The 13,048-nt window shown below is 32.1% G+C and overlaps 1 protein-coding gene across 3 annotated transcripts in view; it reads left to right on the top strand.

Moving 5' to 3' along the window:
- LOC149791410 (signal transducer and activator of transcription 5A-like) overlaps positions 1–9,412 on the top strand; it is a 119,783-nt gene extending 110,371 nt beyond the window's left edge. For all 3 annotated transcript variants that reach the window (XM_089969948.1, XM_089969949.1, XM_089969947.1), the window contains 4 exons: positions 1,611–1,677; positions 4,210–4,260; positions 5,606–5,656; positions 7,014–9,412. In XM_089969948.1, coding sequence (XP_089826074.1) covers positions 1,611–1,677; positions 4,210–4,260; positions 5,606–5,656; positions 7,014–7,053 — 209 coding nt within the window. In that variant the 3' untranslated portion in view covers positions 7,054–9,412. The remainder of the gene's footprint in view (positions 1–1,610; positions 1,678–4,209; positions 4,261–5,605; positions 5,657–7,013) is intronic.
- The last annotated feature ends 3,636 nt before the right edge of the window (positions 9,413–13,048 follow it).

Here is a 13,048-nt window from a genome sequence, read left to right as displayed (position 1 = left end):
CATCCAGTTGTTACTTATTTGAGTATTGAGAAGGTCCTTATTTATATTGCTGAGTATATGTTTATTTCTCCTGTGCAAGAACATTGTCCATTTGTTTCAAAACGTTATCATTCCAAATTGCTTTGGAGGAAGGTGGCCTATAAATTAAACCAACCAGGAAATATTTTGCTTTATTTTGAGAAATTTCCACCCAGATACTCTCAATTTTATGTGACTCCAAGTCAAGTTGCCTTTCTGCATTTACATCTTCCTTAATGTATACAACAAGACCTCTCCATGCATAATGGTTTATTGTAGCCTTGACAGTGAAATAGATTATCATTGTCGTTAGCAATTAATTTGGTTTCAGTGAGTCCTAAAACATGTATATTATTTTTCTTGGAAGACAACATTAACTTAATCTGGTCTATTTTTCCCACTATACCTTCTACATTTAAGTGACCTATGTTAAAACCTTTTGTATTTAGTTTTATATCAATTATATGTATGTCATCATGCAATGGGGTACTCAGTGAGATTGTCTCCATAATAAATTTATCATTCTGTCAGCCTATTTCCATATTTAAATGTTCATATATATTAGCGTCTTCAAAGTCACATACAGACCCAGAAAAGCCATTAACTTTTGCATTGACAATAGTGTCTATTGAATAGTTAGAGTCAAGAGTCTCACTAGGTCCATTTAGATTTGTTATAAATAAAGCATTGGCATTCTCCTCTTTGCCAGCTTCCTAGTATGTATAATACATAGATTGACAGAGTCTTTGTTTATGTCCAAATTTATGGCATCTGAAGCACTCAATCTGTCTGCCATGATGGCATCCCTGTGTCACATGCCCAGTTTCTCCACAGTAGAGACAGTACTCTTCATTAGAGTGCCTGAAAATGGGGGCATATATGTTAATATTTCTCAGTAGTTTTGAGGTTCCTTTTCTACTTAAATGAATTTTGTTTCTTTGGTGAAGCTTAGGTTGACATCCTGGTTCTGAAGAAAGAAAGATGTCTATTGTGAAATGTACTATAGGTTGAAGTCTTCAGTTAGGTCAATTATCAGATCATTGATTTCTTTCACCCTGGTGTCCACACAAGGAGGTAGTCCTGTTATCATTATTTTATTTGTATTTGGGCTGCAATACCTAGCAGCATACAGTAAACTTTCAAAATCTGTTTTGATTTGATTTAGTGGTCTTCCATCACTGGCATCATTTCCACTTACTAAAATAATAATTTGGTTGTATTTGGTTAGGTCAGTATTCATTATTCTGTCTATTATTCTATACATGTGTGAAATAAAGAGATCATATGTGTGTATGTTTTTTTATTGTAAATATTGAATGTAAGTACTCTGATTACTTTGTTGATGTATATTGTGTATGCTGTGTGCTTGTTGTACTTAATGTTTTCTAGCATGCTTTATTTATGCATTTTTTATTATTTGCTGATACTGAGGATCTTGGGGGAAAATTGTACATTATAACTAACTTACAGAAATAAAGTTGTTTATTATTATTATTATGATTATGATTATTATTATTATTATTATTGTTATTATTATTAGTGAATCTGAAAAGACAGTGAATGTATCCCCTTATTATGTTTTTCCTTTTCAGGGAAAACAAGTCCAGATGGCTATATACAGCATAAATTAATACTAGATATAACGGGGCCAGGAACAAGGTGAGCTTTTTAGTCATCTGTTTCACACACATTTTGTCACTTGGACTGTCCGTATTGGTGGCGCTCACCAGATAATATGTACTTTTGAGAGAGTGACGTATGTAAGGTGAAGTAGTTCGCATTTAAAACATGCACAGTGGAGAGAATGTTTGCATACCTCTATGCTACATTAATGTAATGTGGATGGTATTTCTTTTGGATATTGTACTTTTGGAAATTTTACATGATTTAAGCACACTGCTAACTAAAATGACTGCTCCCTTGTGTTAAAAAATCAGTCTGAATTAGTCTAAAGTACACTATACATAGCAGCTATTAAAATAGGGAAAATGAATTTTGCCAGACTAGACAATACCAGCTTCTGAAAGTGCAATGAATGAATTACCAAATATATAAAATGTAAAAAAAGTTATCAGCTCTTTTTTATACAATTGACCTCTGAAGTTTAGGAAGTGAAAATGACCAAGTAGAGCTAGCACTTTTTTAAAAGGTGCACATTTGAAGTAAGGCCAAGCTGTATACTCTATAACCCATAGTACACCCATCAATCATACACCAAAATAAAGGGAATTAAAGGTTCTTTGCATTATACCTAAGATATACAAGGTCTTTTTTAAATAGCCAGTATAACCAGTGAGGAAAGCCGGGGACATTCTTTTTCTTTAAATTCCTAACCCTATGCAAAATGCGAAACTGTATAGCGCCACCATTAATATATGTTTATAAAAGTTAAATGGCTACCTTTACAAAATTGAAAAAACTTTTACTGAGATTGGTACAATGCTTGAATGATTAAAACGAGGCCAGATTTGAAGACCTTTAACAGTTAAAATGGAGTCCTACATTTGAAGGCCTTTGACAGTTAAAATGGAGCCTAATTTGAAGGGTCTTTGACAGTTAAAATAGAACTAAATTTGAAGGCCTTTGATAGTTAAAATGGAACAGATTTGAAGGTCTTTCACAGTTAAAATCAGCCAAAAATTAAAGACCTTTGACAGATTTACATGTAGACAAATCTGAAGGCCTTCTGCATGTCTCATACTTTTATGTATGAATGTGAGCCATATTTCTTGTCCATATTTCTCTTCTGTTTGGTGGTTTGATTTATTATTGAGCACTCACCAGTTTCAGAAAGATTCATTAGATTGATTGATATTCATTTTATCTAGACCAGGTTTGATTTTCACCTTTCTCAGTCTGTGCCTGACATTTATTGCACCTGTTCAGTTTTGAAATTTATTTGTTTAGTGTTGTGATTAATGACACATTGGCACATGAAAGGCTATATTGTTCAGAAGAAATTGGAGAAAAGTACAAGATCTGCTGCAAAAATCCTTCAAATTATTAGATATATGAAAGTGAAGTCTGATTTTTCATTATTTGGAGCAGGTTTAAGAAGGTTATGGAAGTTGGCCTAAAACTATTATGTAAGAGAGCAAGCGTCACTTTAATACTAAACATTTGCTGAAAAATAATATTCTTTGGTCTTGTTTGCATACATGGGTATCATATTTTGACAGTTGCATTGGCATGTTAAGGTTCTGTGTTAATTATTTGTTAACATCAGATACATTATGGATACATGGTAATATTTTGTGATAGCTTGACATTGAATTCTGCTGTTCTTTGGTTCCCCCCGTCCAATTCAGGTTGTATGTTTTTTTTTGATACCATGACATTGTACATTTTTGTAGCTGTAGTGTCATTACATTGTACCTTGGTAGCTGTAGTGTCATTACATTGTACATTTGTAGCTGTAATGTTGTTACAGTAAACATTTGTAGCTGTAGTGTCATTAAATTGTACACTTTTGTAGCTGTAATGTTTTTACATCATACATTTGTTTCTGTAGTGTCATTACATTGTACATTTTTGTAGCTGTATTGTCATTACATTGTACATTTGTAGTGAAATTATATTGCACATTTGTAGCTGTAGTGTCATTACATTGTACATTTGTAGCTGTAGTGTCATTACATTATACATCTGTGGCTGTAGTGTCATTACATTGTACATTTTTGTAGCTGTAGTGTCATTACATTGTACATTTGTAGCTGTAATGTCATTACATTATACATTTGTAGCTGTAGTGTCATTACATTATACATTTTCAGCTGTAGTGTCATTACATTATACATTTGCAACTAGTGTTGCTACATTATACATTTGTAGCTGTAGTGTTCTTACATTACACATTTGTAGCTGTAGTGTCATTACATTACACATTTGTAACTGTAGTGTCATTACATTGTACATTTGTAGCTGTAGCGTCATTACATTGTACATTTGTAGCTGTAGTGTCATTACATTGTACATTTGTTAAACAGGCATCAGACAAGTACCCATTCTTTGGAAACAACAACCATTGCATTGTAAATTATATTCTCTTTTGATGAAATTTCCATTCATATCATTCACATATTTATGCATTTGTTCAAGAAAACACAAAGATTTGTAGAAATTGCCGAAAAATGTGTAACCTACAGAATTTACAGATTGACTATTTGATTTTTCTTTTTTTTTCTTTTGCAGTCCTAGACCTTTACAGAATCCAGTTGCCCCAGTCCAGCAATTGTTACCACAGTATGTTGTATAGTTATATATATATTTTTTGTCTTTGCATACATATCGATAATTCATAAATGAATAGAAAAACAAAAAATGCACATCATTTAACCTGATCAGAATTAAATTTTGGATCAAGAAGAAATAATCAGTCTTAAACAGCTCTATCTGGAAATATCACATAGGTCCTAATTAAAAATGGTACCCTCAGACATCCAATATTGTTGTTAGGGCATCCATTTAAAAATTCTGTTATTATTGCTGATCCTAAAAGGATGGTCATATTAACAAAAAAATGGGTGTCGATAAGCTGAGTTTACTACCCCGGTGTTGCTCGTGTGCATATAGTTCAGCAGTACTCGAAACCCCAGTGTTGCATCTATACATATGTGACCACTATGTTAACTAAACATTGATTGGTTGAAAGTACAGAAGTTTACATATTTTTATTTATCGTAACCAATGAGAGGACTGTTTACTTAACATTTTGATACAAGTTTGAAAGCTGAGAGGTTAAATATAGACATGCTTTAAAGGCTTTTCTTCACTTTAGAAAACACTTGTAGTTGAGATAAACAAAGATGGATTCCGATTTGGATATGAGCAACTTTAAAGGGTTCAGTGCAAGCAATATCGAAGAGTTTAATGGATCATTTTTAGAAAATGGATCAAATTTTGATGTTAGTCCCATTTCAACAACAGGTGTAAGTGATTTTTAATCGGATGATGAGGCAGACATAGTCCCACTTACACAATGGAGTGATGACCTCACCATGTTTGAGATCAGTGATTTTGATTCTCATGTTGGTTCAACAATCGAGTTTACATCACTAAGCAATGAGAAAGAATTTTTTCTCATGTTTTTTCCTGAATGTCTGGTGGAAAAGCTTGTGAAAGAAACAAATGATTATGCCAAGAGAATGGGGGACCAACAGCAAGACCTGAAATGGTATGAAATCAGCATCATGGAGATGTGGGCATATCTTGGAATATACATCATCATTTATGTGTGGATAATGACCGTTTTGAGAGGTGTCACTCTCAAATTTGTAATTAGAGTGTGGATTTCATTCATGAAAAATTAGCTTGTTCTCAATTAATAGATGATGTCACTTTTTTATATATCACTCAAACATTCCCCCATTTGGGACCTCAAAACACACTTTTTGAGTCGCAAAGCCCCTCACCCATCCTCCCACTGTCTGGGAATATGGCAGGCATATTATTTGGATTTTTTAAGTTTGACAAATGTTGACAGAGACAAGAAATACTATTTTATCATTTTTATCTCTTTCAAGAAATATTTGTAATGAATATAAATTTGTTTTATTTGATGTTACTACAAATATATTTTATTTTTCAGGGAAGATGATCAGCTCATGGAGTTGATAGATACAGAAGATCTGATTTCCTGGTAATTATTTTCAAAGTACTTAATTGCTTTTTGTTTGTTATTATTGAAATTTACATATTTAAAGCAGCAGTATTTGCATAGAAAGGGTACAAACAAGATTTTGATTGTTCTTTACTGTCGACAAAATCCCATGGTGCACATAGGTACATGATATTTAATTCAAATAAATATGTAAATAGGAAGAAATTTTCAAAATATGTCTAGGATACTTGTCATAACCACCATCTGTCCAACCATACATTCATTCAGCCATCTGTGATTACATATCTACTGGGTGAAAATTCATGAAACTTCATATTTGTCTTGTTCATATGGAAGCTTGTAAGAGGGGAGATTATTTTTTAGCTCCCACTGTTGTTGTTACTTGGAAAGGGTCAGAGGCAATATTTACAAAACATATTAACGACTGTGACATTTCAAACATTTTTCTGATCAAACATTTTGTTTGCAGTCATAGTAGTGAGATGCATTGTATAAATATAAAACAGTTGAGGGTCTGACACTTGCATCCCTGTTTAAGGAGATTTGTCAAGGATGAAGTGGCAGTGTTAAATAAAAAAGCATGGAATTTTCCATGCTCATAAAAGTTCCTTTGTAAACAAACTACATCAATTCTTATATTTCTGAGGCACAATCAATACATTTACCTTAATCAGTCATGTATAGCCAGTGTTGTGATGAAATGATGCTGTTTAACTCTAATTCATGCAGTAATAATTTCATACATGTCATGTTTAATGAAATAAATTATATATGCATGGTAAAAATGTCGGCTGATGCAGCATTTAGATCCCTCATTTATGCTTGTACATCGCAACATACCCCATCTTGCCAGTATTCTAAATGTGGATGAAACAATAATTAATATTACATTATCTTTCCCAGGCTATTATTACATTTCATGGTCAGGCTAGATACAAAGATTGAATTACAGAGTGATGAAGTACAAAATGTAAACAATTATGGCTAATTGTACATCCTTACCTTGGGAAAATGTACATATTTATACTGCTACTTTAAAAACGTTATTTCAGGTCTGAAAGTGTCAGTGTAACTTAAATGTTACAGTGCAAATTTGACAGAAAGGTGTGCTATTCCATGCACAATTTATCTTCTCTTGTACATAGTTTCTTCAGTTGAAGTGATATTTCTCATTTTACTCACTCTGAAAAAAAAATATATATAGGGAAGATATGTTCACTAACTTGTTCAAAGAAATCCTCAAACTTGTCTAATTTGGAGATTAGGGGATTCATTTTACAAGAATGTGAGTGCTTTCAGTGAGTTTAAATTTTGTGGGAATTTACTTTCATCATAAATTTAACCTGTTAATTAAAAAATTTCATTTATTTTTCAGGTTTGATGACCCAGACAACTCTCTTGGTGAAACTGATTAGTAATATATGTCATCCTTATATGACACTACCATTTTATGGAAGCAGACCCCAGTCTCATGATGAGGTTTAAATCTAGACTCAATAGATTTTGAAAGAATAAAAATATTTAGAAATTTTTTTTGACTAATTAGAATTCATTGAATTCATGTCTGATGTTTCAGTCAAGATTCAAGTTTTGTTTTTGAAAGTTGTTGCATAATTTTTTTCAATACCTTTTTGAAAGTCAGCACTATCTTACACAGTGACAATCCAGACAAGGATATTTATGTCTGACTTTATCCATTACATAAAATCTCATGTATCTCAAGACTTGTGTAAAAAGGGTATCAAATCTGAAAACTTCTCACTGGAAAATAAGGGGTCCATTAAGTGTAAAGCTACATGTCTTTAGTTTTCACTGTCTTATGATTTGCTTTCATGTTAGTTCAGAGTGCTGTTTTTTTTTGTGATATAAATGATGTAAAAATGTTACTATTGATCTTTTGCTTGTGACTGTCAAAACAAAGGTATAACTTTCCGATAGTGACAGTGGTGGCTTCAGCAATGTTAATATGCTAAGTTTGATTTAATGAAAGTCACAGAGTCAATAGAATCTTTGGGAAAGTGTCTATATTGATAAGATTTGTATCCAAAAATGCTTCTGTCTCACTTACATAAGAAAACCCCTGTATCATAATAATGCCCTTACATAACAAGATAAAGGTTCAATACAAAATCTTTCAATTTTTTTTCTCTCACATTTTACTGTATATAGAGTGAGGGCTGTTCCATTTAAACACAGAAGGTACACAGGGAAGGCAGTTTAAAAAAATATATGCCAGGGTACTTTAATTTCATAGAGTTCATATTACAATAATAAGAGAATTCTAAATTGCATCTATGGGTGAGTACCCCCACATCAAAAGTGCCTTCCCTGGGTCCCAGGTATGTTTTAATAGAACCGCCCTAACTGAGAACAAAATACTGTCAACATGTTAAAATTTAATGGATTGTGCGACTTTAGTTGGTTATCAAAAGTAATAGTATTACAATTACACTTCATATATCACTGTCTGCATGCATGCATATACAGTAATACCTCGTTTCTGGATTCGCGAATTCATGGATTCGTGAAATTTTCATTGGTACCCTCTACGTACATGTTTTCTTTATTTTATTGAATTGTACCTTCGTTATATGACTTCTGTGACATTTGAAGTTAACCTAGTTTACCTTCCTGACAATCACAAAGAAACGTCAGTCATTAAGTTTACAGTCCCATTTGTTACTTGGTTTTACCTTACTATGAGCGCAAAAGAAAACGGTAGCCAATGAATTAGTATAGGGGTAATATTAGTATACACGTACCGTACTGTAAATGCGCTAGTGTGGCAAATACCCATTAGGCGATACTGTACTCTATTTTTACGTCAACCATTTATTTCTCTTTTTAAGGGTAATGTATTAAGCTAACTTTTAAATGAAATTAAAGTGCTTTGGGAGCATGATTTGGGTCATATTTAGGGTTTAAACCCTAGAAATAAGCATTTATTAGCATTTTTAGTGACTTGTACCAAACATTTGCGATTCCTCCTGATCCACGACTGGTTCTGGAACCTAACCTTGCGAATGTTCGAGGTACTACTGTATATATATATATATATATATATATATATATATATATATATATATATATATACACACACACACTTTTTTGAGTAGATATCAGAAAATATTTAATGAGTGAAGTGGGATACATTGTTTTGTCATGAGGGATGAAGCCATGAGTGACCGTACAAACTGTTTTCCACTTCGCAAGATTTTCTTTCTATTATATATTGTTTGAAGGCAAAAAAATTTGATTTGCATGGATTTTTGTCTCCATTGTATGCCAGTGGATGGTTTAATTAGTAAATCAATAATGCATTTTTCTCAAATTAATGACTGTGTTAATAAAAAATTTATAGATTTTTGGGGTTTCTTTAACATATTTCTTGCATGAATGGATACAGCAGACATTGTTAAGGGTGGGAGTCCTGTATAAACATTACAGACTGGTCACATCTGACAGATTTCAGAGCTTAATATATTTAAATAAAAGATTTTAATGATTGCGAGTGTGCTTGAATGGATGTGTTTTTTTTTTATTTTGTTCATTTCTGCATTAAAATGTGAATTGTTCACCTTAACAGGCTTGCAGTCTAGTATGGTAACAGAAACTGTACCCGTATTTCAGTAGTCACTTAACATTAGTTTGCAGTTAATGCTCAACAATGCCAGATTTGTCCATCATTTTTAAACATGATGATTGATTGTGCTGAGTTAAAATCAATACTTAAACAATTTATTACTTTGTTTAATAAAGAGTTTTTCCTAAAAATTATGTCTGTTGTAATTGTATAAGGCATTCAGTACTACATGGCTGACACAGAACATCAAATAACAAATGTTCATGTAAGCCAAGTCACTAATAATTTGCAGGATTCATTTGAAAAACTAATTTATAAACAAGGTAAATAATGGTTTATAGGCATTTTTTGATATCACTTCCTTATTGATTACTAAAGGGTCTACAGTCTTGACACATTGTAAGTTCTTTAAAAAAAATTAAATAGGCCTAAATATAGAAATATATGTTTAAATATCATACACAAGGACATATATTTTCTGGATGAGAAGAAAAGTAGTTCCAAAAGTGTTATTGCCACTGTGGCATTAAAAGTAGCATCATCACTGTCTTAATATCATTTTTCTTCCACTGATATATTTCATTATCTCCATAGCTCTTAAAAGACCCTGGATTTGTCAAGTTTTACCGACTTGGAATTTGATTAAATGTAAGGTTCTTCATTGTATGGAAGAATGCATAAGACAGTTTGGACAATTATCTTTTTAAGTTAAATATCTTTTTTAAGTTTTTTTTTATTGAGTAGAGTGATTGAAAATTTCATCTTAACTTATGAAACGGTAAGAATTATAGTTAAAATTCAGTTTGAGGAAACAATTTGATAGTTTGGGGCATAATCATTGCAAAGATTTCATATGAAAATCAAATCAAATCTGCACATATATTCTATTAATTTTTGAATTGTGTTTATTCATTTTGTTTGACTGTCATATGATGATTAACAAACATTTTTTTAATAATGATTTTTAAGATGGTGTCCTTTTAAAGAGGTGAAAAAAAATTCTGATTCATGTCACCTGAGATAAATATGAGGTTATGTAAGTATTTTTGTGAAGACAATGCATTCTGACCTTAAACACTAAGGCAGAGCTCAAAATCATGATAATACTAGGGATGTTTTACCTGTATTTTTAGATGTATGCAACAAAGACCCATCTTACATACTGAATCCTGTCTTAATAAGTTATAGAAGATGTTCAGCAAATAAAACCATCACCAGCTGAATGATGTAAGGCATACAGATTATTTTAGCAATCAGCTGTTCAATAAGCCTAAAGGGTAGATAGTGGAAAAGATTGAGTTTATAATGGCATTGTCTCTGTTACAATAAACTGTTTACATTAAAAATATTTTTTGAACATTTAAGTCTTTAATAGTTGTTATTTACAGCTATATGAAACTTGATGGATGTATTTATTTTGGAGGGTACTGTTCATCACAGTCAAAAGTAGGTCACAGTGATGCACTTTTCTCACTTCATCAGTAATATAATTGATTTTGCATTTAGCTCTTTTTCTTTGAAATTGTTATATGTAGTCATCTTGATTGATGTATTTTCTTTAGGGATATTAATCACCTCAATACCGTAGAAAGAACTGATCTTTGTATTAGCCATTGTTATTGCTACACCATCCTGAATGGATGGCTATATCAACATAGGGTTTTCACTGAAAAACTTCTTATGACCATTGATGTCTAGTTGGTCCTAAATGCAGATGGTGCCGCTCGGATATCAAATATGCCCAACACATTGATCATCTTCAAAACCTTGTTATCACTACTTGCTATGAATTAACAGTCATATCAGCATGGGGTTTTCACTGAAAGAATTCTTATAATGTTTAGATGGTCCTAAATGAACATGGTGCTGATCTGACATCTAGCATGGTTACCACAAATTGTGCTTACATCAGAAGACTTCTTGTAATGCATAGTTGGTCCTAAATGGATATGGTGCTGATTTTATATCTAATATGGCTGCCAGAGCAGCCATCTTGAAAATTTTGTTACTGCCACTCCGCCTGAATTGATGGTCATATCAACACGGTGTTTTCACTGAAAGAGTTCTTATGATGTCTAGTTTGCCTTGGATGCTGATCTGATGTCTAATATGGCACTACAGCAGCCATCTTGATAATTTTGTAATTGCTACTCTTGACAAAGAGTCATTGACATGGGTTCTTACCAGAAGACTTCTCTTAATGCCAGGTGAATTGTAAACAAAAATTGTGCCAATTTAATGTCTAATATGGCCTCTTTATAACTACTTCTCCTGAATGGCTGGTCATCTCATCAAGAGGTTTTCACTAAAAGAATTCTTATAATGTCTTGCTGGTCTAAATAAAAGTAGTGACATTCAATTGGCCAGCTTGAAAATCTTGTTATCTATACTTTATTTGAATGAATGATCATATCAGTATATGGACTTACCAGAAGGACTTCTTATGTCTAGTTGGTCCTCAATGAAAATTGTATTGATCTGACCTCCAGTATGGCTGCCACAATGGTCATCTGGATAATCTTATTATCACTACTATTTCTACCAGATGATTGGCCATATTTACATTGTGTTTTCACCAGAAGACTTCTATTGATGTCTGCCTTATGTCTCTATGCTTTTGAGTAAAATATGTTTTTAGTTTTACTTTTAAATATACCTGTGCCATTGTATTGTTTGTTGCATCATCAAAAAATTAATTATAATGATGTCTTTTGGTAAATAATAAGGATGTTGACAGCAGTGTAATATCTGAGATATATTTTGTTCATGTAATAAACTTTTGTAATTATACATATTTAAAACTTTGTTTTTTTGAGAATTTATTAAACTCAGTCTTGGTCTGACAATTTTTTTCACTTGTTTTCTGGTGATGCTTTTTTTATTAAACAAATGTACAAGAAAGTTTGTTCAGCATGACTACTGCTATATTCTCAAAAGAGTCTCATCTTAATAATGCCTTACATCACTGATTACATAAAAGCCTGGTAATTTAGACAATTTCACATAAAACTCTGTGTCCTTATCTACCCTCTGTACCTACAAAATTTGAAATGAACTTTATTTCATTTATTTTCTTGCACCCAAGAAAAATGCCATAAGAAAGAAATGAACAGATGAAGCTTTGCTTATATTTCTTTTTTAAGCTGATTGATGTTGTTCACTGACCAGATGGACATAACATTTTCTGAAGGAATTGTACAGAGCTTTCTTCTCTTTTTTTCAAACAGGATGGATATAAAATTTTCATTCAATGATGATAGGAGGGGAATGCACTGGTATGCCCCAGATTATAAAGATTTTTGTTAGCACAAAAGAAATGTTTTTCAAAATTAATTACAGCTGTCAGTAACCCGAGTTAATCATAAAAACTTTTGAATATGACAAGGTAAGGCATAGGTATCACATATTTATTTATGGAGAAAAGACACATGTAGATGTTGGGCATGGTGAACTACTTATTTCTGTAAATTTTTTCATAGTTTCTGGTCAGCAAATTTTTGTGGTGCCTTATCAAGTTTTACTTGACCAGCTGGCAAAAGTCATTCTTTTAAAACTTAACTAAATATATTTTTCAAAATTGGTCACTGCTATTTATTCTTGCAAAACTTGGGTGAGAAAAATAAAAGTAAACTAGAATTGTGTTCCCAGAACACAGATGCTGCACCACAGTGCCTAAAATGACCTAAACACAAAACTTAAATGTGACAAATAGACCACTTTCAAGGTGAAGTATATCAACAATTTAAGGAATTAAGGATTTTAATAAGATCTGATGAGAAGGAATTTAAATTTAAACTCTTGAGGAATGATGTGAGCAGAAAACTAAA

The sequence above is a fragment of the Sinohyriopsis cumingii genome, chromosome 9, assembly GCF_028554795.1.
Source record: "Sinohyriopsis cumingii isolate HCF-2022 chromosome 9, ASM2855479v2, whole genome shotgun sequence".
NCBI classification, from domain to species: Eukaryota; Metazoa; Mollusca; class Bivalvia; order Unionida; family Unionidae; genus Sinohyriopsis; species Sinohyriopsis cumingii.
Note: the sequence above shows the minus strand (reverse complement) of the source record. Positions and strands in the feature narration are given on the sequence as shown.